The 24,233-nt window shown below is 42.1% G+C and overlaps 1 protein-coding gene across 9 annotated transcripts in view; it reads left to right on the top strand.

Moving 5' to 3' along the window:
* Window positions 1-24,233, top strand: part of FHIT (fragile histidine triad diadenosine triphosphatase) — a 615,120-nt gene that overhangs the window by 518,419 nt on the left and 72,468 nt on the right. For all 9 annotated transcript variants that reach the window (XM_075762300.1, XM_075762299.1, XM_075762304.1 and 6 more), the window contains one exon: window positions 5,318-5,386. In XM_075762300.1, the coding sequence (XP_075618415.1) occupies window positions 5,318-5,386 (69 nt within the window). The remainder of the gene's footprint in view (window positions 1-5,317; window positions 5,387-24,233) is intronic.

The following is a 24,233-nucleotide window of genomic DNA, read 5'->3' as shown; positions in this document are numbered from 1 at the left end:
AGAAGCATTATCACAGCCTCCCATAAGAAGCCCATGTGTCTGTAATGGACAGGGGACTTTGCAGCAAACAAGGTGTTATCTGCAACCCACCATCCTTTTTCCCAGCGAACTGGCTGATGGGGGTCTCCTGGCCAGCAAGTCTTGCTGCCTGAAGCCGCTAATGCCCTTCCTGTCCTTCCTCTTGCCTGATCACAACAGTGGCAGGGACATTGGGGTTTACTCTTCCTGTCCCCGATGTCCCTCCGTGCCCCACATCATGGCCTCTCCTGATCTCACCGCACCACGAGACTGTGGAAGCCCACAGCTGCAAAGCTTTGTCTCTGTAGAACGAATGAAAAGTAATGAGGGAAAGGATCGAGCTGCTGAAAGGCATCTGGTTTCGCAGCGTGAAGACACAGCTCAGCCATGTACTGCTTTTGCAGGTGTGGGGGGAACAGCCCTTCCTCTGCCAACTCTTTGGCAGCCCCCCTGTCCTCAGGGCTGTGTGACCTGTTGCTGGTTTTTATGTATTCATCCTATAGCAACATTTATTGCTAATAGACCCTGGGTGCATGCTGAGGAGCTCTTGTACAGGCTATTATCTCCCTTTCTGTTGGAAGCTGAGCTTTGTTGCTCTGCTAACCAGCACAGCAGCTGAGCGAACACAACATAATGTTCGTGAATTATTGCAGGCAACGTCCATGTCCTCCCCAGTGGTGTGTGGCAGGGTCATCTGCTCTTCGCTATTCTGGTCTACCCGGGAAATCTCTTTCAGTGTCTATTTTTGCCTAGTATTTTCACTTTACATCCAGTGCTGTGGTGACACATTGGTTATTCAACCATAATTCAGTATATAAAAACAGCCGTAACTGGGAACATTGCATTCTGCACGGCCTTGAGTGCTGAAGCAAAACTCACCTGACCTGAATGGGTGTTTTTCCAACAAAACAGGCTCCAGTTTTTTTGGCTGAGACTTTTGTGAGCATTTTGCAGCCCTGGTTCACTAGAAATCGACTTTAGATGTATAGTCTCACAAATGCCTGTGCTGCTGCCAGATTTCAGCAGTGGTGGGATGAGAATGCTCCAGAGTGCCCGTCAGCAGCCCCACGCTCCCACAGTCGTGCTGGGAACACTGTGGGGCTCGAGTGGAGCATCCCCTCACTGCGGTGGGAGGTCAGAGATGGCACACACCAGCTCTGGCTCATGATTTCCTCAGGACACTACAGATTTGTTCCTTGTAGTATGTTTTCTAACTCTCTTGCCATTCTGGGTTTAAAGGTCTTGAAAAAAACTTCTGTTAAGAGTGATTTTGCATCACTTGATAATTCTCACCATTAGGAGTTTCTCAACCTGAGATTTCATTTATAATGTGGTAGCCACTGTGAAAACAGAGGAAGCTGCAGTCCCTGCCCTACAAACCTGTCAGTCTAATAATTTTAATTTTGAAGGTGCTATAAAATTCAGCTCCCACAGCCTCCTTCCAGCTGCTGCTGCCCCAGACATCCGTGGCAGGAAACCTTGTCACCAGTACGAGAAGCAACTGCTAGGGCTCAGGCATCTTTGACCCACATGGTGCACCCCACCTGGGGACGTACAGCTGTGTCCTCACATTGTCATAGCTTGTGTGCCCATCTCCTGCGACTGCGCACAGCTTTCTCCATCAGTGCCCGACAAGAAGAGGGAATGGTAGCGAATGCTCTAAGCAATGCAAGCGTGTGTCTGCATTTTTTCGACCCTGATGTGGGTAATATTGATCGGTCCATTAATGTAAATGTCTCGGCTGTTTTATGTTGCTTTTCTTGCTTATTAATCAAAATAATGCAAAATGAGGGGAAAGCAATTTTTTAGGAAAAAAATGAAATACAGTCAGCAGTGATTGAATGCAGCCTGCTGGAATGTGATGGGGCTGTCTGCCACCCAGCAGACATGAGGATACCCACAATAACTGGGGAAAAAGTTGAAACGCTTTATTTTGACATTTTGTATACACAATGTTTGGATTTTTTTGTCTCCAAGCAGTGTTTTGAGGGAAGATTTGCCTAAATCTGTTTGTTTGGTTAAAAAAAAATAAAAAATGCAGCCAAATGTTTTGTTTGTATCTACTGACACATTTCAGTCAACTGCAAATGTCTTTTTTGGACGTGCAGGTTTTTGTTTTGCCTGGAAAACAAAATGGAAGGAAGCAAGTTTAATTTGTGGGCACCTTGAAGTTATTTCTGCTATCCCTAGTTGGGGAGAGCTCCCTGTAGCCATCCGCGGATGCAAAACACTGAGACATATACATAATATCCAGGATGTGAATACTCCCACTGAACCAATTCACAGGTTGGAAATTGAGCTGGTGCTTAAGTGCCGTGGTGGATTGAGGCTTTAGCAATAACAAATAGTACTAAGGAGCAAAAATGATCAATTAAAGAACTCCTAATGAATCCAAATATCAGCATCCCTGAGTCAGGAAGGCCAGAAGCTGAAAAGCAGATTAGAGAAGGTGTGAAATCCCCTTGTTCAATGTTTCCCGCTACATGGTAGCCACTGCTCTGTGCTGCTTGTAGCTCCCCGTGTTTTTTTGGTGAAACCCAAGAGAAGGAAATTACTTGAGACACTATTGCCACTCCTGTTTGTTCCTATTACACAAACAGTAGGGAGAATCCAGATTTTTATTTATGTTCCCTGCACAGAATTAAAAAAAAAAAAAAAAAAAAAAAGGATGTCTGGAAAAAATTACTCGTTTTTAAATTGATTTTAGTTACCTCAAACTTTACAAATACTCATTTGTTTTCTGATACAGCTGACAGATTTTGCTATGCAGCCTGGCATTGTGTAAGAACATAATGCATGTAGTAAAGGTGAGTAGCCCTTGAGGATGTCCCCGCTGATGCCAAGTGGCCCATATGCTGTCATAAACACTTTTTCTTCTTTTTTTCATGCTACCCATTTTGGGTAGAAGATCACATTAGGCTCATTCATTACCTGCTGTGCTGGTCTGTGCATCTGCAGTGCAGCTTCTCTGCACTGAGCTTTGGACTACATCCCTGCGTGCTTTCTGATATTCCAAATTGTCTGTCGTGGGTATACAGATCTTCTCCTGTGTGCATCCTGGAACATTCTGCCACAGAGATAAAAATTACTCTTCAAGGTGACTGAGCTTTTGGGGGATATGGTTGTTGATAGCTGATATTAGGCTCTCTATATATCATCAAGAGAAATTCCTGAAAATTGATATTTGCAGCAAAACTACACTCCTTGTAGCAGAAGAGAAAGGAACTGACTGGCAGATTATTCTCTATTTTTATGAATAAATTTACAATCTAACAAGAACCACAGGTGTCACACAATAGTGAAATTTTACAGTACCACTGCAAACTTTAATCTTCACTTTTATTTTTCTTGAAAGTCTCTGTCCAAAAGCAAAATTTCAGGCCTAGGGCTACCAAAGACCATCTTTAAACTTGCCTTGTGATTTTGAGCAATACGTCACGAGAGCAGTGATGTTCAGATGATACATTGCGCTAATACATCACAAGAGCACTATCGCTCTCATGATATATTAGTATAATACACTATCTGAACACTATCACTGATATATTACTCAAAATCAGTTTTTAACCCTCAAGAATCATCCTCATCTCTAGGCTGAATACACTGAAAACTGTGGATAATGATAGGAATAAGCAATCGCATAGTCGGTTTCTCTAGGGTAAGCTGAGGGGAAAAAAAAGAGTGGTATTCGGAATATTTCATTAACTGAAACATCCTTGTGATTTCATTTTATTCACCGAGCAAATGTTTTTATGGATTGAAGCTAGCACAATATAGGTGTGTTTGAATTTTCTTACAAATAGCCTAAGAAAATCTCTTTTGATTTTGGATTTCATTATAGGCTGGAGCCATGTTTTGAGAATGTTTCAATGAGGTGCACGAATTTCAGCTGATTTTCACCTCATCAAATTGAGTCAGGTGCAAGCTATCTAAGTTCTATGTAAAGCATTTCTGATGTTTCTGTTTCTGCTGTTTCTGATGGAGTCTTCCTTTTTTTTTCTTTTTAAAGAAGGATTTAGGCACCGTCTGAAAAGATCTGGAGATGCATAAATGTGATCTGTCATTCAGAACATGTGCTGCCTCTCCTCAATGAGGTGTTTGGTTTGGTTTTTTTCTAAAGAATTATTCTCAGGGTTTGGTTTTTTTTCTCAAAAGAGAGTGGAAGAGAAAGAGGAAAAGATAAAAGAATGCTTTGCAATGTTGTAGCTGAACTTACTGCAGAAAAGCAGATAGATGAGCATTTGTTTGATTTCCTGGTAGAGTCTGAGTCTCAAGAATCTTGAATTAGCCTTCTTACATGGTATGAAGAGACTGTCATAATCTCTTAACAGACGAAAAAAAATATAGTAATAATATAACATCAAGTTGGCAAGGTGGCAAGGCATATATTTGCTTTCTTGTCCATATTTTTGTTCCTTTTCCCAGTATCTCATCAGCATTTGCGACAAAAACATTACCCGTCACCTCCCTCCCGTGCCAGGTCGCCCAAAGCTGCCTGTGCAGTTTACAGTCCTTAGCTCTGCTACCCCCGGGCAATGGCCCTGCCGTCAGGCGAGTGATGCTCACGCTTCAGGCTCTGCAAAACCGGGCTCATAATTCTTGTGCCTCGTAGGTCTGGGACCACTTGGTGCACTGGAGCCCATGTCCCTGCAGGCGTGTGCCCCCAGCACGCACCTCACACCGCTGGGACCTTCAGTCTGTTGTATTCGGGCTACAGCTTCCTGGGGGGAAAAGCAAAACATTCAAGTCTTTTTAACCTTGTGAAAGACATTGCATTAGCCGTGCTGAACAGCCTCGTGCGTGTCCTTTTCTGGCAGCCTTTCTACCTACATGGGCTCCGTTATGTACCATCGGTTCCTCTGTCCCCCGGCCCGGGGCTGCCCACGTGAGCCCTCTGCCCGTGCCTGCTACAGCCTGTCCCATCACCGGCACCTTCTTTCTTATTCTTGTCGGTTTTGAAGTCACAACACGCAGCTCCGAGGTACATTGTCATTTCAAAGCTGTGGCTAAATACATCTCTGACTGACAACTATGAATAATTCCACAGAGCCCCTAAACTTCCAGGCATTTCACTCCAAAGCTCATATAATACAGCAGAGCTGCGCTCTCATGTTTTTCATCTTTTATATTCTCCAAAGAGTTGAGATACAGTTATGGAACAGGTTAATGTATTTTCCTCTGAAAATAATGCTGTGGGAGCCCATGCACGGTTACTTGTATGTGTGGAGAATAATGCTGACAATCCAGAAAAGTCAGTCATGAGCTTGCTAATCACCATTATTCTGTTTCATGTTTTCAGCATGTTCATGTCCACGTCCTTCCAAGGAGGGTCGGAGACTTCAGCAGGAATGACAATGTCTACGAGGAGGTAAGGGTTGCACTCCATTTCTTGTTCAGAGTTGGGTTTGTTGTTAGAAAATCACCTTAATGCTACAGGCCCTGCCTTGAGTGGAGGAAGTTAATGGGATCTCTGCATTTTTACTGGTGGCAAAGACCCTGTGATGGCACCAGCCCTACACTGGGATTTCCTTGTGAGCTCTGGGTCAAGCCGTGGTCACACAGGGTCCCCAGGGAGGATGCTGGCGACGTCTTTGGTACTTCAGTCTGTCACCACGCACAGAGCGAGGTGACATCTCTACCAATGGTTGTGTTCTCTTACTTTGAGGGCATGGGGAAAAAGGGTGACCACATGGTTAGCCTGGCTTGCAGGGAGCGTGTCCTACCCCGTCTGCCAGCCTGGGGTGCCGAACGTCTCCCTTCCAGCACGGGAAATCAGAGGCAGCTCGTTACAACTCAATCACAAATTACCTTCTGGCCTGCTTTTTGTAGGGCTCTGCTCATGCTCTGGACAAATCACGTCATAGCCCCAAACATAAAAATTAAAGAGCAGCTATGCATATAGATGTAATGTATGCATGTGCGCAGATTGTACGGCAGAGCTGGGGACATAAGCTGTTCCAGTGTGACTGAATTACTGGCTTTTGTTTAAATGAACAATTGTACTGGCATTAACAAAAACTTTTCCCCAGCTTGACAGCTGTCACAATGAGTTAATGAAAACATCTCACTATTGTTAGATTTACGGATGGTTTTAGTGGGTTTGGTAGGATCCTCTATCTCAAATATGACATCTCCTTCTCTTTCTGAAAGTAATTAATAGAAACTTGTTCAGTGCTACTGCAATACCATGTGCTTGAAGGAGAATTCATGACATTTTCTGCTTTTGTATTTTTTCCTTTGTGATATATACATGATGACAACTCCACACTCACAAAAAAAGGTAGTGCATTTTAAAGTTTTCTAATGACTTAACTATGCAAAAGTGGTGAAAAGAGTTGATTGGACCAGTTACATGAAGCGTAGAGACTGAGAACCCCACTAATAAGGTTAAAACCTTGTAATGAGACTGCTGAGCAAGGAGATCAAATGAAAATACCTGATGGCCATCTTATGTGCTGCTATAGTAGTTAGGTGAGTCAACTTGAAAGTTAACTTTTTTTCCTTTTCAAATGCGTTAAGTGGTTTTAGATGCTGCACCAACCCACAAACTCTGTTTCCATTTTTGTTGTATTTACAATTCTATTTTCTTCCTTTTTAACACATTTATTTCTCCCTTGTTATATGTAAATACAAACAGGCAAAACTCTGTTAATGAACTAGACTATACATTTAGTGTTGTTAAATGCAAAAGGGTGACAAATTGGTGAAAAATATTTTTATCTTGTCATTTTCAGTTACAGCAATTGTAGGTGTTGCTTTTAGCAGACATAGGAAGCAAAAATATTTAGACACAGATGTGATAATATCTCTTTTAGCAGAAGAATGCATAGCCTCAGAGTCTAACCAGCTATTCTTGAAAACCACAGAGCTAACTTAGGCTTTTATACAGACTGTAGCTGATAAAGATTTCATTTTTTTTTAGGATGCCAGGGAAAAAAACAACCAACCAACCATACATTTGATGCTATAAAAAGTTTGATGCAAAGTTCTATCGCTGGCTGGATTGGAGGATGGAGGGGCTTAAGCAGTATGCTATCATAAGTGGATAAATCTATTTTGAAAAATACAAAATGCACAAATTATTGAAAATACAACTGACTTTGGAAATAATTTGGAGCTTATGTCAGTAAGGCAAAAATCTTTCGATACAATGCCTCTCTGTTGTATCACCAAGACATATCCCTTTGTCAAGATCTTTTGAAAGATTTAATATACGTAGGTCATGGTGGGGCAACAGGCTGGAAGTCTATGAGGGACAGAGTACCACTAGGTGAGATGTAGGTGCTGGAGAGAGCTTTAAATCTGTCGTCCATGAAATTTGTACTTAGGACAATCCAAAACCTGTTTATAAACAATGCTTCCTCTCCATGTATTTGAATGATAGATAGTAGTGTAGTTTAGGCAGCAAAGACCACCTTCCAAAATCATCCCAACAGCCCGGCCTTTTCCTTGTAGTATGTGGCATGGAGGCTGATCAGCCTCCCTTAAACAATTTGTGTAATCGTAAAGCACACCTGGGCTAAATTTCGCGCGTTGTGGTGCCTGCTTTAAGTACCGCAGCTGAAGGCTTCACAGCTATTGGGCGTAATTTTCACAGATTCTGGATCTCAGCCGTGGTTCAACACATCTATTGCAAACCCCTATCTATCTGTAAATGCCTTTGAGCTCTCCAGGCTCTGCAGTTGTCATCTGTATATGCTCAGCAGATTGCTGACAAATCCCATTGCTCTGTGAGCGTTTGGCAGTGAAGGGAATGCCCAGATGTTGAGACACCAGTACTCTTAGAGTTGAGACAGCTAGAAAGTACTTGCAGTGTCTCACCGTGTGCTTTATTTCTCCCATTCGGTTTGGGAGTGACCACCCATCTGATTGAAAAGACAGAAGAAAGCAGATCAGGTTGATCCCTGCTTAGTCTGTTTACTGGGCTCCGGTGTCTTCAGGCTTTTGGCTATGAAGCTCTGACATAGCCTCGTCTAAAGCCTTGTCCAAAGCAACTTTTGAGTGTAAACAGTATACTTAAAGGTAAGGTATATCTCTAGCATTTGGGTTTTAATAAGGTTACTGATGGACACTAATGTCTGCTGGTTTCTAGGTATATATTTAGAACTTCAATACTGGAACATTAATTGTAGAAGGGATGAAAGAGGGACCGACACCAATTCCACAGCATATTCTCTAAGGCATTTCTTGGTGGAATATGTCACTTAATATTTTAGGTTTCTTGTACCTCAGTGCATATGGAAGAAGTCACTGTGTGATTTTTCTAAGATACAGAGAGAATGATTAATAATGAAAAAAAAAATCTGCACTGAATGTTTTAGATGTATTTCCTCTGCATCTTTGTGGGGCTATTTCTTGGGAGGATATTTCCCAGGGACTGTTAGCTATCCACCCTCTGGGCTCACCACAGTGAAAAGCAAAAGGTATAATTTTTTCAGTTCTTACATTTTCCCGCAATTGTTTGAATCCTAATCCTGCAAGTGTGCACATGTCAGAGTTAAATTGGTCTTACAGGCTTTTTGAAAGGATCAGGCCCTTCATGATTTACTATTGCTGGATTACTTTCTTCATCTACATCTTGAGTAGTTCTTATTCATTGGTTCACTTTTTTTTTTGTTTGTTTTGGACAGCAAAACAATAGCAGCTAAATATTAGGAAAACTTTTAATCAGAATACCTCTTTATTCGTCTATGTTTTCTGTTCAGTTTGAAAGAGATTAATATTTTTTACATTTATTAATCAAGGAACTTAAAGGCCTTCATACCAAGGAGTTGCTTGCTTTGAAGTAGATGAGTTTTTTGCTATTGTATTCACAGTAACTGATAAGAATTTGGTATTAATGAACGTCTTTACTGTAGAATGGCACCCTGTGTTGTTGCAGTCAGCACAAGCGCTGCAGAGTTGTTGGAGGTCATCGTGTCCAAGGCGTTGAAGAACATTATCCTGAAATGTCTCAGCAGTTTCATACACTCAGCCATCTGTGGGCAGTCCTCATGCAGTGTGTGTTTGAAAAGTCCATAGCACAGCCTGTCCCTGGTCTCCACTGAGTGGTTAGCCATTACCGCAATATAAATAACATTCATCATCCTTTAGGTTGGCAGGTAATAGCCGTACTGGGCCAGAGAGTATGGGGCTTTCTCAGAAAGGAAGACTGAATCAAAAGTCCGCAATACTGCTGTTATGAGTACTGACCTCAATAAGTTAATTGTGACGCTGACAGACTCGGATGGGTGAGGGCAGCCTGGCCTCTCAGCAAAACCCGGAGTATCCCTGGCTTGCAGTGATGTCTTTTGTGGTGCAGACCCCAAACTCTGGGTTTCGCTTGGTGGTTGCAGCCTGCTGTAAAGGATGCAGATGCAGCAGTGATGCACATCCAGGGCTGGGCATGCAGGGCAAAGAGTGCCCATCCCCTCACCAGCTTTGCTTTCATGCCCACCTCATTTCCTCCCTTGTCTTCAGTTCCCAGCCTAGGCTGGAGAACACTGAAAATACTGTGAAAGGGAAAGTGTGAATGAGAGAGGTTAACCCAAACCCCTGTGTCTCCATCCCCCGGCTGCCTGCCAGACCTGCATCATGGACCTCTTGTAATGAGCCTGAGTGAAACTTCCTAATGTAAATTCTTCAGTAACTTAGAGATTTTGTAAGATGCAGAAGCCAGCAAAAGAATTCAGTTCATGCTGTCCTCCTTCCCCTCTGGCATTCAGGCACGCAGAGAGAGAGTCACTTAGGGAAAGATATTTTGACTGAGTGATCTCATTCAGCACATTATGTTAAATCATTTCAGCAAGAATACCTATTAGTAATCATTTCCAGTTCCAGGGAGGATGAAGGAGGCATTCTGGCATGTGACTCGAGAACCTGCTGGGCTGCTTTCTTCAGGCTGGCAAAACAGGGGAACCGTGGCAAATTCAGAAGTTTAGTCAAACAAGCCTGAAGTTTAATTCTCCCTGAGTGGCTATGACTGTGACATGCCTTCGCTCTGACCCGCAGACAGCATCTCACGTGCTGCTGGGCGCAGAGCCTGGCGAAGGGCTCGAAACGTGCACAGCTGTGCTGAACTGTTTGGGCTGCTTCCTACTTAAAGATAAGGTATATAATGAACAGATAAATAAGCCCTAATCCAGGTCCTGCTAGACAAAATGGAAAGATGCCCAACAGCTTCTGTGAGCATTGGATTGAACTATTCATGAAAATTAATGGCATGCAGAGCTAATAGGCTGTTCCTTGGCCTCAGAATTATATTGCACCTTCTGGGAACATATTGTAGCCTGCTGCTAGATCAGTCTGCTGCATCTGAACTCCCTTGGGGCCAGACTCTGCTTTCTTTGCACCCTGCATGGGTAAACCCATGGAAAGGGAGGGAAGAAGCACAGAATCTAAATTTGTGTATATATATATTTTTAAAAGCTCTGTTTTCCCCAGGTACAAGTCTATTTCCCTATCTTCTTCTGATGCGGCAGCAAATAAATTCTTCCCAGTAAGCTGTGGATTTTATGCTGGTCTTGCCAGTGTTGCTCTTTCTGACTGACAGAGCTTCAGAGGAGGTTTCTGCTAGCCAAGGAGCATAAGCTGCTCCCAGTTGCTTCGTGAGTCTTGTGATATTACAGCGACTCCAGCAGGGCAAGACAGATCAACTGTGCATGAATATTTCCAACTGAGAGTATTGCAGTAGAAGCTAAAACTGTGCAAATAATTATGTTTTGGATTTGGTAGCTGAACAGACCAAAAGTCATTTTGAGTTGATCTAAACCAAATTTTTTTTCCCCATCAAATGGGTTTCTTTTTTGAGTCAAACAGGATGATTTGTTTTCTGGACCATGATATTTTGTCTGATTATGACTTGAAAACCCCTGGAGACTGCTGGCACCCCATGCAAGCTTCTTGCACGTGCCCAATGTACATAAGGCAAAACTGACAAATTTGTCAGTAGGGCCTAGCAGGAATACTGAGAGACATCCTATCGCCAGTGTGTCTGCCTAGATGGAAACCCCACTGTTTGTGGTATTTTCCGCCCTTCCCAACCGTGTGACGCATTTCTTAATTCGATACCTGAAATCTCTGAGACCTTCCTGTGTGCTGCATACATTGCTGCACTTATTTTAAGATAGCAGGATATCATAATCAGATCTGATTAAGAGCCCTATTCACTGATATCTTCCATTGGATCTAGAGAAGTGGAATCAGCTCAACTATAGGAAAGAATTAGAAGTGGTTAGAAGGGTTCCCATTAAGGCAGCCATCCCTCATGATCACACACGTGCCCTTTACACCTAGACTTTGTCTGGAAGGTAATGTACATTTGGCATTTTATGTATCATCGTGTAGTCCCATTGCCCTCTAGCCTGGCTGTATCTCTGCATTCCATCACTGCTCTTACTGCTTCTCACCCTTTCCTGCCTCAAGGTTTCTACAATCGTTTTACTCATAGGTAAAAAATAACGACTTCCAGAAATCACTTTTATTTAGTCTATAGTATAGCAGATACAAATTATTGTGACCATTACAAAAGATCTCTTGGCTCCTTCTGTAGGATGCTTACTGTGTTTAGCTCATGGCATACTTGCTCTTTTGCGTCCTTGATTGTAGTTCATTGTCAAGTGACTCAGTGACAAAGAGCCTCCAACCAAAGACAAGTTGCTGATAAGGGGATTAAAATGAATATGGTCTCTCAGGCCCCTTTACTCTGTCAGTGCTTGGACTTGCTTAGCTGCTCAGGTGCTTCTTGTGTATTCCCAGTCCCCTGAGGTAAAACTGTCTCCAGACCTCTGCTTATCTTTTGATGCACAGAGTAAGCTGAATTCATGCTGGTGAGAAGAACATGTCCCATTAGTATCCTAGATACTCAGTTTTTTTGGAACTGATGAGATGGAAAGTAAACAAACCTATCAGGAAGTTGGCATTTTCCAAAGAGATATTTTTCTTCTCTGAACTGAAATGTTGCCATAAACTTAGAATCAACTACTCCCTTGCATTCTGTTTAAGGTTCAAATATGGGAGCAGCTAGTTGGTAACCCCCAAACCAAACCCCACTGAAACCCAGTGCACTGCACAACAGATGACTTCAGCAATTTGTTCTGCCAATAGCAGGAATTTGGAGAGTCCCTCCTCAATCCATAGGACTGGTTGTGATACGACCGGTAGCTCACAGTGATCCAACCCTCTGGCCCACGTGCAGCTATGTAAAGATGCTGTGGTTTTAGCTTGTGCTCCCACGAGGAAAGAGCTCTTTGTACCCTGTAATTTGGGGCAGTTCGTTTCTCTGCTGTCTTGCAAATGTGGATCACAGTGTTTGGAAGGATCAGCTTTGTCCAGTGGACGTTCAAGTACGAGGTACCTGGGAAGCGATCATCTCACAGGAGACACCATCTGAACTCCTCGTTGCCGGCTCTTTCGTTGGCTCACCCAGCACTGAATCAGCAGCTTCAGTAACTCGGATGCGATGCTATCTGTCACTTTCTAAATATGACTTTTGTAAATGAAGGTGGAAGTATATTAATGGAGCCAAGTGTTCTTCCTGGTTGGGAAGTAAATAAAAGTCTGATGGGATGGGTTTACCAATATCTGCAAGGTCAAGTTAATTTATTTTTTGAGTCAAAAGAGAGAAAAAATGTATAGATAGGAGAAATAAGCTTTCCAGATATGTGCTTGTATTCTGGTTTTGTTCGCTTTGTGAAAAAAGAAAGCATGCTTTCTTTTTCCTTTATATATTTGCCCACTGTTTTTCTTCTTTTTCTTTTTCTTTTTTTTTTTTTTTCTTCTTCTGGGGAAATAAAAGTGTAGAAGGAAGCTGAACTGAAAAATGGAAAATAGAGAACTGAATGTTTGTGGTTTTCAGAAACCAAAATGACATGCTGACAGTTTAAATCGAAACAAAAATCATCAAACCTCTTATTTAGGCACTTTTAAATATGAAATTATTTATTAAAATAAAAGTGAAAATTATAAAGTCTGCAGAAGAATACTTCTTTTTTAATAAACAGGTATTTATACATTTGCATATATATGGGCATACACTTATAGGCGTACACATACGGACAGAATAGAGGGCTCAGAAGCACGTGGGGTATTTATTTTGGCCCCCTCTAAGATGAGGAATAATGCTGCATTTTTACATTTTCTATTGTAGCATGCTATAGCTCTCTGTTTAGGTTTTATTCATACACTTAGTGTTTGTGGGAACTTATGGACCTTCTATTTTCCGCAGAAATTAATGGGATTTGAGCATCTACATCTCTGAGCAAGATCTGATTATGTCATGCCTTTGCTCAGTATTTCTGCTACAACAATCATCAGTGAAACAATTAACAACATTGAAATATCAATTGCCATCCTCGAGGCTCCAAAGTTAACACCTTTCTGTTACCAGCTCGCTCTGGTTTCACAGTTAACGCCTCACCTCTTACTTTAGAAGACAACACTTTACATTACAGCTTGTGGTCTGGTAAAAAAGTTATAGAGTTTGTCATAGGCAAGTCTCAGTTTCATGCATTTAAAAGAGTAGCTAAAAAATTCATTGCCAAAGATAGATCAGGCCCCGTTCTATACCATCATTGCCATATGTTAAGAAGGACTTAATGTGCATAAAAGGCAAAGGTGCAAAATTATTTTAGAGTACATACTGCAGGAATATGGCTTCCCTTCGTAGATGCATTTGCTCAAAACTATTTTCTGCTCTTTTGGGCCCCAATGATGCAAGCACACAGGCGAGTAGCTGGGATGGCAAGGGCTCAGGTCTCCGTGGGCGGACCTGGCGAAGGATTAAGCCCATACGGTACCAGGAAGAAGGCTGATGGTAAAATGAGTACAGAATGAGAGTGGTCATTAGCTTTTGTTGCAATGTTTTTGCCATGAAGGTAGTCCAAAGACGCTGCAGACCTGTTCCCATACTGGGAAGGAAAATGTTTATTTCAGTTTCAGGAAGGAGATTTTAACAAATCATTGCAGCAGAGTGAAAATTTAGTTTGACAGAGTGTCAGGATAATTATATACAATTTGGTTTTGTTTAAATATGTAAAGCACCATTGTTTCTTTTCCATGTTAAGAATTGACTTGAGTGGTAGGTTGCAGCAGTTTTCCTTAATTGCTTTAATCCTTGGCCTTAAGAAAATGAATACTTTAAATTTACACTTGTTAAGTACACTGCTAATGAAGAAAAGGCTTTAGCAATCTTTGGCAGACAAAACTATATGTAAAAAAAAAAAAAAAAAAAAAAGAAAGCAAAGAGAAGAAAGAGAGAGAAGCTAATCGCCAAACCGTTCTGTTAATGCTTATTTTAATCATCCTGCCTGCCCTTCCTGGCAGCCAGAGCCATTAGGCTGCAGAGGCAGGAGTCGAGCTATCACCGTCAAATGGCGCTGATGTTGAGAATTGGGCCCAGGAGTACAATTTGACTTGTCAGTTTATATAGACATAAAGCTTCATTGTTGTGCAAGACACAACTGGCTTTTAAAAAGTCTATTTCCCTCCTGATGATGTGAGAATCTGCTCCCCTCTCTCCTACTGTTCTCCAGCCCTCAAATTTAGTAGGTAGTGTTTATAACCCTGCACAGGGTGTCTGTGGTACTGCAGGGGGAGGTGGGCTTCAGCCCCGCCACGAGCAGACCACAGTGACCACGCTCCCCAGCTCCCAACCGCAAGGTACCCGTCGGGGTGGGGGGAGCGAAGAGCTTTAACTCCCACACTGGGTGACATCTCGTTGCAGGGAGCGTTAAAATGCCCTTATCGCTGCAAAGTCTTCGGAATTGTTAATTCTCTGTGGAATTAAGTGTGCGTGTTAAAACACACAGGATGCTCAGAAGAAGAGAGGAGCTAACAGTGTTTCCTTGGAGGGCAAAAATGAACTATCTCCAAAATTTAATTAATTACCGGAAATGTATGATCTGTTTTCAAAAACAGCTCGTGTTGCTATTTTCCATGTGTAGGAAACTTCTATATTTCTGACAACTAACTTGTGTGCTAACAACTTCTTTTGGCTGAAAATGCCTCCCCATGTTGCAGGGAGTTACTGAAAGGGTTTCAAGTAGTGCAGTGCAGAATTTTTCCCAAATTTTAGCCTTTGTATTCTGCAAAATGGGCAAAGCGTTTATTGGTGCTCACACTGAGTAGCGGCATTTACTGCTTCAAGAAAAACCAAGCTTCCAAATCCCACTTGACTGAGTTGCAACCTAATTATAGCTATCCAAGCGCAGGTATTCCAATAACCAGGGAAAGCAGGGAAATAAAACAGCCTCTGTACCACATTGCTCGGACAGTTCAGCATCGTGTACGGGGCTGACAAAGAACTTCTCCCTGCATTTAATTGCAACAACTGATCATGAGGTTTTTGGTAAGCAAATCCAACTAAACATTTGTATCTCTCTTTTGCCTACGTAAATTACGTCTGTGTACTGGCAACTTGCTTCTAGGGATTGTAATCTCTGTGGAAGTGGGAAGGTATTGCCATAAATAGAGTTTTTAATGGAAGGCCTACTTTTGGATTTATTTTATTTCTTGAGAGATCACTTTTTTCTTCCTTTTTGCAAAGGAAAAAGTCTATTCTCATTCATTACATTAGTGTCTTTGAATTGGCAAATGCACACAACTGCCAGATCACGTACAACATGGGAGTTATGCAGGGTTTTCTTCAGCTGAAGCATGATTGTGAGCAGTAATTGAGATTAGCTCCCCAGGAGAAGGGACTCTGCTCTCCTCCTGATTTTTTTTCTCAGTAAAATAGTTGCACTTAACGCATTTACGAGTAGACTCTAAGTGCTAACATACTTTCTCTCCATACCCCTGCCATTTCTGTAGCAGTCTTACTGAAGAAATAACAACATATAAAGCTGCATAAACCCTTAAGGTCTTAGGTGTCTGCTTCCACTGGCACTTTCAAATTTTCTATTTGAAGATAATTTCACATTTTTACATCTGAAGTGCCTGTTTTTGGAGACCTCAGAGTATTCTTTTTTTTTACATATGTTAAGTAAGTTTCCTACCAGCTCTGAGTGCAGTAAGTAACAGTGCTCGCAGGTGTGATGCAGAGAGGCGAAGGGACACTGTGAAGTTGTGGAGTGAGACAGGGTAAAGCTGCGGAGTGCAGATACATCCATGAATCTCTGAACAAGCAAGAGGAGGGAGGTGGACTGATCACCCATCTACAGCTACATGGAGTAATCCAGCACATGAAGTTCATGCTTCTTGTAGGAAACTGTGGCCCTTAGGCAGCTGATAGATATGTTGGGATGTACTCCCCAGCTTTGTGCAACATTTAAAACTTGGATGACTTAAAAGAACTTTGCTTCAGCTTTTTTCTGGAGAATAATACTGCTGGCATTTGCAAAGTCAGACTCTCACCCGGGAGTTCACTGGCTGAACTCAACTAAGGCCTGTGAACTGTAGCAATCGCTACTCTCTGGAGATGGACACCTCAAGTATTTTAACAAGAGGTGACATGTTCACCCACCTGTAGATAAGAGTGATTTTCTAGGGCTGGGGGTCTGCCTTTATTGGTGCGATGTCTCCTGGCAAATGCTTAGGGAACAAATTACAAGAATGAACACGTGTATGGAGTATCCCAGCCTTTTTTTGCACCAGCAAGGCACATTCAGGGAGTCCTTTGTCAGAAGTGGATTCTCTGGTGGAGTTTTCTATAAAAAGATAAGCAAAACAGCCGGGGCCTTGCCTGGCATTGACTTTCAACAAGAGTCAGATGTCTAAATGCCTTAAAGACTTTTGAAAAGCAAGCCCTTTATCCTTCTGTATTAGGTTGCGGTGAGCAGTATTGACACTCAGTTGGATGTTATTGGCATGTGATTTTCTCCTCTCGTCTTGCACAAGGGCATGAGGCAGAATTGCCCTCTGCTACGTGTGAGCAGAGGAGCTTTGGATTGATGTATCAGTACTTCGTGTTTCTGGGTTGCTCTCGTGGACATGTGCAGAAGGAAACTAACAGTAGAACAAGGGCAGTTCCCAGGTTAGATAATGTGCTCCATTGATTAACATCCTTTACTCACCTTTAAGTGTGGTAAGCATAATGAAGGTGGGAACAATCTAGTGGTTTTCCACCACTTTTAGCAACCTCTTGGCATTTTAAGCTGCTGATATTTCTTCTCTGCTACTACCTGGTGATCCTTTTTATGCATTTATTACTGTGGCTTCTTCTCAAGAAATAAATTTGCTGAGAGTAAAGTAAGTTGCTCGTTAGGACAATGTAATTAAAGGAAAAGTAGATATCATGCCAAGTTCCGTTTTCTCTACAAAGCGCCACCTTGGAGATCGCCTGAAACTCAATTACTTGTTGCTATGCTTATTAGGGAGAACAATGTGCTGAAATGATCCCTACTCCTAATAACCTTGTTTTCTACATGTGAATCATGTTAATTCTTTTTCTTTAGTGCCTTAATCACCATATATAAAATGGGTCTATTTCTAGAGGGAGAATGGGGGAGGTGGGCCGTGTGGTGGGTGGTCTCTGAATTTCCACTCTCCGTGGAGAATTTCTTGTTTCTTGCTGGTCCATAGTCATTTTTGTTTGTTGTTGGTTTTTTCTTTTAATTACATGAAACAGCATTTATTAGCAAATTACATCTTGACAACTGGTTTTCCTCTGGCGAAATGAAAATGTTCATCCTCTGCCTTGCTCCCTTCCTTTGGGGGAAGGAGTGTGCAGTATCTTCCATGTCTGTCTCTTCTGCCTTACTCCATGGTTTCACCAAGACAAACTTCTGCAACAGAAAGCTGCCATTTACACTTGCTAAATAACCTTGTTCCAATAACTAGTCCAGTACCCAACTTTTCTCCCCAGTGTGAAACCCTGATATCTTCCCACTGTCCTCCTAATATGGTGTCTTCTACTTCTGTGAACAGGGTGATCCTATGGCCCCAAAAATCCTGTGTACCCCTGCATTGGGCTGTGTTACAGGGACCTGCAAATAACAATCTTTTGCTGAAGGCTTTGGAAGAGACCTGAAGCCATGAAGGAAACATGATGCACTCCCATCCAGCCCACAACATACATACCCTCCTTAGCTCTGTGCTCAAGCCTACCCCTCTAAATGTACAGGCAACCCATTAACTGGATATTCCAGCAGAAATGAAGGACAGAAGTCTTAATCACGGTAGTAAGTAGGGCCAAAACTGTCATAGGAAGGTGGGGAAATTGCCTGCGGTTCAAGCTCTTTGGTGGCCAAGCTGATTTGAGTACCAGTAAGTTCCCCTGAAATTCTCAGTCAAAACTGCCACAAGCAATCATAAAATAATTGTATGCAAACCTCACTTTTGATCAGAATTGTGAATGGAGGTGGCTGAATGTTGAAAATATCTAAGACAGTGAGAGGGAGGTCATTTGTTCATAAGCAAAAGAGAGATGAGCTCAACTGAGAAAACTTTGCTCCCAGTGTGGAAAAGAACTGGAGAAACGTAAGGCTCTTCTCTCTTTGGTGCATGTCTGTGCATATGAAGAGGGGTCTAGTCCAAGTACCGCCAGTGTCTTATATATGGTGTTAACTACCAATTATGTATTATATGAATGCAGTGTTCCTAAAAAATGCTGTGTTTTCATCTTAGAAGGCAGTGCAGGGCTGCAGAGTTAACCATTCCTTCTCCCTCTTTCGTGTCAGAATATTTCAGTCCTTTTATGTAGAGCGCAAGGGGATGTGATTGAAAAGGAAAGTCGTACCCTTTGATGTTTATTTGTTGCATTATCCACTTTTCATGGCTCTATTATTCCAGAATCCTACTGAGCCATTCATCACTAAGTGGAAATCTCCACTGCTGTCAGTAGGGAATTTCTGCCTCTAAATCACATAATTTGGCCCCTATTATTTAACTTGGGGCCAGATTATCAAAAGTGGTGAGCACCAGCTTTCCAACGGCTTAGCACCTCCCAGTGAGGGCAGATTTTCAAAACTGCTCAACACAGAGTAGTTCCTGTTGTGACCCTTTAAGGACAGATTTGCAAAAGAACTCAGCAGCTCCCTTTCAGCAAGTTGCCGAGCCCTTTCCAAACTCTATCCAGCTTTGTTTAGTGCCAAGCCAGAAGACAAGGACTTTTGAAAATATGAGTTTTAGCAAACTCTCTGATATGGAAAATACTAAGTTACAAACATCGGAAAGGACTTGAAACAAGTGTTTGAGAAGAAACAAACCTCCATGTTTCAAGACGTGCCAATTTTTATTGACTGATAGAGGGTTCCAGGAGAAAATTTTGAATCTGAACAGGTTTTCCCATAATTGCCCACTAGGAGGTTTCCTGCACGTTCCCCTGCAGCAGCTGCCAGGAAGGATGCTGGAGCAGACCACCGCTGTGCTGAGGCAGCATGGCAATTCCTGTGTTCCCAAAAATGCATTCACTTAGGAAAATGTGATTTGCAAGCAAAATAACACGAAACAGCCATAAAGGAAAGGAAAGGAAAGGAAAGGAAAGGAAAGGAAAGGAAAGGAAAGGAAAGGAAAGGAAAGGAAAGGAAAGGAAAGGAAAGGAAAGGAAAGGAAAGGAAAGGAAAGGAAAGGAAAGGATTAATTTGCACCTTATAAAAATGGGTTGAATTTTTCTTTTGATGTTTTAAACCCGAGATTCCCCTTGCATGCACTACACTGCCATGTTCTCTAGGGAGGCTTCCCTGATGTGGCTAGCAAGAAAAATCTGTGCAGAACAGTCTGTGTAACCTGGGAAGCTTATGGGTTAATAGGTGAGTGTTAGTTCTTGACCTGGAAGACCAGGTGCCAATGGAGAATGTGATGGGGTGAGGGTACTTTGGTGTATAAAAATGCAAGACATTAGGCTTTAACCCTAGGCATCACTTGATCTCCTTGGAAAGTAGTTCTGATTAACTTTTCTGTTTTGGTAGACTGAAACTGCACATCTTGCATGTGTCTGCTGGAAGATGAGTGTTTCAATCACACATGGGAGCATCCAAAGAAACACTAAAGTCACAGCAGCCGGTTCGGGACCTGGCACAGTCCAGTGCAAAACAGCCATTTGTTTTTGATCTCTGGAGCTGCACAGAATACCTAGAGACCCTTGGCACATCTTGCCTTCAGTCCTCTGAGATCCCCTGTGAACTTAGGATGGGCTTTTCCTTTGGTTATCCAGCCCCACTTGTATTTGGTTTCACTTCAACATAAGTACTTTTTAAAATACTGAAGTAGATGAAAAAAGAAATAAAGCAAAGGGGGAGGAGCAGGCTTGGTAAAAGCCTTTATCGTTGTTACAGGACTGTGCAGCTTCTGTGATTATCCCTTGCCTTGTTCAGCAGTGTATAATTTAATGATTGCATCCAGGGCATGCTATTAACTTTCTTTTCTACTTCTGCAACCCCAAAGCTCATTCATTCTTTTTACTATTCCCCACTTGACGTGTGTGTATGTCTAGGGGGAGGGCAGTGGCTAAAGAAGTGTTGTGGATTTCATATCTTTGCTTCATGCGCCACATTATAGCAAATGACAGTTGATTAGGTCTTTCTATAGATCATTACCAATTGTTTTCTACCTTGCAGATACTGGTATTACGACAAATCTATCATATCCTAGAGATCCTATGCAGCTTGTTATTTCTGTGTGATTTATTACACTCACAGTAGAAATGTTGTTAGCGAACATTGGGGAAGCAGTGAATATATTGAGAAATATCAATGTATCCTCATGTTCTGGCTTGCAGTGACAGTCAGTGATCCATCTCACTGACACTTACCTTGTTAACATTTTGATCAGATGGCAAATTTGTCATTTTTCATGGTAACAAGTATAAGTTTGTACAAGAATTGCAGAAACATGGGGAAGATAAAGGGCCCCTCTCTTAGTTTTTCCCAGTGTGATGTAATCAGTAATCTTTCTGGAAAATGAAATAATTACTTTGTGAAAAAGCTTATCCACTGGAAAATGTGCCAGTGTTAGAAAGCTCAGATTTCTCTTCATTTGAGGATTGAATGAGTTCTCTTTGCAGCCATTACTGACACTTTGATTAACACACCAAACCAACATGAAATGATAATATAGAACAAAAAGGTTTACAGTCAGGTTTCCTCCCCTTGATTGTAGTGGGGAACACAAAGATCTTGCAAGTAAAAGTGAAGGCATTATCTCTGGGAACAATGAAGTACAAAATACTGCAAACACGATGTTGCAAATTTCTTCTAATCCTCACAGTCAAAGCTCGCTCTCAGCTCGGCTGTCGGCTCTGCAGCTCTCCCGTTCCAAAGCGTGGGCACGAAAACTGTGCTCAAAGCACAAGTGGGCTACAGAGGGGGAAATTACAGCCCCTAATGTAATAGAGTCGTCTCAAGGTGCCAGTGACTCATCTGCACAGCCCACGAACATAGGGAAGGGGGCAACAAAAAAGAGTGGGATGTTGCCTCTTGGAGCAATACAGCTGTTCCATCTCAGTGCACAGTATTAATAAGGGCTTGTACACGCGAGGGATTGTGCAGGGTGGCACTGATACAAAATCAGCCTGGACAGAGGATGTGTGCATGACTCCAGCTTCAGGTCAGGACCAAACCAGACTAAACCCGACAGAAACAGCCCTTCTTCCAGGACTTGCATGAAAGTTGCTGTCATTCAATTATTCTCTTTCAGTTTCACCCATTGAAAACTTCTTGGCCGTGTTACTTCAAATATCAATGAGCCACAAATGGCAAGTGCCAAATGTAATCTCTCAGTCAACATAAAGGAAAAAAAAAAAAAACACCAGGGGCCAAACAAACAGTTCTTCATGTTAACCTGATAGCTTAAAAAAATACAGATTAGCTAGATCTTGAGAGTACTTTGGACTAGAGTTTTATTGAAATGATACAGCTTTTCATTCTCATCTTCACCTACGTGACTGGGGAGATCTGATCCTCAGCTGGGTTTGGCTTTATCTTCTTGCTGCTTTTCTAACTTTCTTTATAATGCATTGTCAGGATGTAAATGTTTTGAATGTATTATTAGAAAGGCTCAGATTATATTCAGAGAATGCACATGGAAACTGAAAACTGCTTCATTTGTGTCACTTTGATCATAGCAGTACAGGTTTGAATTGTTTAATTCTTCTAATGTTATGCATAGCAATGCAATAGCTCAGGCACCAGAGAACTCGAGCAGCAAGTCTTAAAGCTCTGCAGCAATTTGAGAAAGCACAATGTCATCTACTAGAAGGTCTAATTGTTATGATTAATATTTAGCATAGGGAAGTCTATGTGGAAGGGCACAAGTTACATCTGCTTGCTGAATTGAATGAATTACTGACTTTTCATTTCCTTTTATTTTTAGCATCCTGTTGAATAGCAGAAAATGTATGAGTACATATTTGCTATAGCGATATCTCTTGGACTAAAGGCTCTGCCTCTTAAAAAGCCACTCTTCGGATGCCTGGTCCAAGCGGGCAGGGGGGCGGCAGCACATTTGCTGCTTGCTGAAGTGTGAGCTGAGGATCTCTAATGGGGGGGACGTTTAGGTGTACGAGAGGTGCAGCTGCACCAGAGTGCAGAGACCAGACGGATGCAGGAATAGGGCTGATGAGGTGATGGGAGCCAGGAGTGAGCTCAGGCAGGTGGCAAGGGGTGTCTTTGCTTCCTGAAACCAACAGTGGCAGGGTATCTCACTGATGTGTTAGGGCTTGATGGCATAATCTTTCTTTCTAATATTGCCACGCCATAAATACAACTGCCTGATAATTCTGGTCACTTAATAAGTGCTTCTTCTCACTGAAAACAAAAGGACTTAATTAAAAAATAAGAAAAAATAGTTAATTTCCAGCTAGTACTTCTTAAGGAAGTTGAGCAAAACGTTTTCTGGGAGAAAAACTAATAGTGATACAGATGCGAAGAGAATAGGCAGTGAAGTAAGTTTAAGAGAGCTGGTTGACAAGATATTGCTGCAATTTGTCTTTAAGATCACACAGAGAGCTGACAGATTTCTCTAGGTCTTGGTGACGTTCATATAAAAAAAGTTTCCTAAATCACCAGCTGAAATTTCGGACAATGGTTTCTGATAAAGGGACATCGGAAAGCTTCACCTTCTGAAATTGGTGACTCATTTACCATTATCTCCATTGAACAGCTGAGATCTCCCCTTTAGGAAGAGAGATGAAAAATTATCTTCTGAATGTACCATATTGCTTCCAATTCCAGAGAGGAGAAGAGAATTAATGTTGAGTATGGTGTTGCAGTAATTAGTTTCAGATGCAACGGGCTGAGAGTAAATCCCAACAAGCAGCAAGCAGGGGATTCACCAGCAAATCCTCCACCAGCTGGAGGGTGGTACTTTTTCTTAGGATATGCAATCAGTGGTGTTCATCAGTGTTTTGCTCCTTAATAATTAGAGCAAGATTAAAAAAAAAAAAAAAAAGAAACACAGAGCAGATTATTGCTGGGAACTCATTTGTGGCTGTATGAGGGGTTAATGTTAAACTCTGAAGGTGGTTAACACTTTGGACTGAGACAGCATATGGGGGTGGTTAGTGCCTGATCATGGGAATGCAGACCACCAGCTTTTGTTCAGTTCATTGGGAGATGAGGACATCTGTGCTCACGCAGGCTCCTTGGGGTCCAGTCCCATTCCTATTCAAACCAGTGTGAAGAGATATTAAGCTTGATTGGCATTAAACTGGGCTCTTGAATTAAAAATTCTCCAGTGAGTATACGTGACATAGCTGAACCCTCTCTTTCCTCTTTATCTAAGTGATGGAGCTCCTCCTCTTGGGCTGTTGGTATCTCTCTCTTGCTGTCATTGATACAGAGGAATTTCCTGGGCCTGACTCTTGACCCTCTTGTGCACCCTGCTTTATCAGACCATGGGTTCTTGGCAGATGAGTGTATTATCAGACTGGGTGTTACGTGCTGGCAAATTGCACCCTCTGTCTCTCTTAGGAGTTTTGTTCAGTTGTTTAGGTTTTACATATTTCTAAAATATATTTTTAACAGTCAGCCCAACTTGCTGGGCTTTGTAAGGAATGAACAAACATGTTTGTCTTCAAATTTCCATGAAGGAAGGCTTTCAGGTGATTGAAGGCTTAGATGGCAAAATTTTGCTGCATTTGCATTTCATTTAGCTACCATAAAAAAGAAAAACAAACAAACCCCACCACCACCCACTCACCAAGAAAGAAATCATTTAATTAACATCTGTGGCTTCTGATGGCTTTGGGTAACTGATTGCTGGTGGGCTGGAAAACCTGGCAACAGACTTGCAGTGAGGGCTTGATCCTGTGGTGATCCAAAACAGCAGTTACATCGACTAGCAGGTTGGATATGCATAAA

This window comes from Balearica regulorum, chromosome 10 (genome assembly GCF_011004875.1).
Source record: "Balearica regulorum gibbericeps isolate bBalReg1 chromosome 10, bBalReg1.pri, whole genome shotgun sequence".
Taxonomy (NCBI): Eukaryota; Metazoa; Chordata; class Aves; order Gruiformes; family Gruidae; genus Balearica; species Balearica regulorum.
This window is presented reverse-complemented; position numbering and strand designations above follow the sequence as displayed.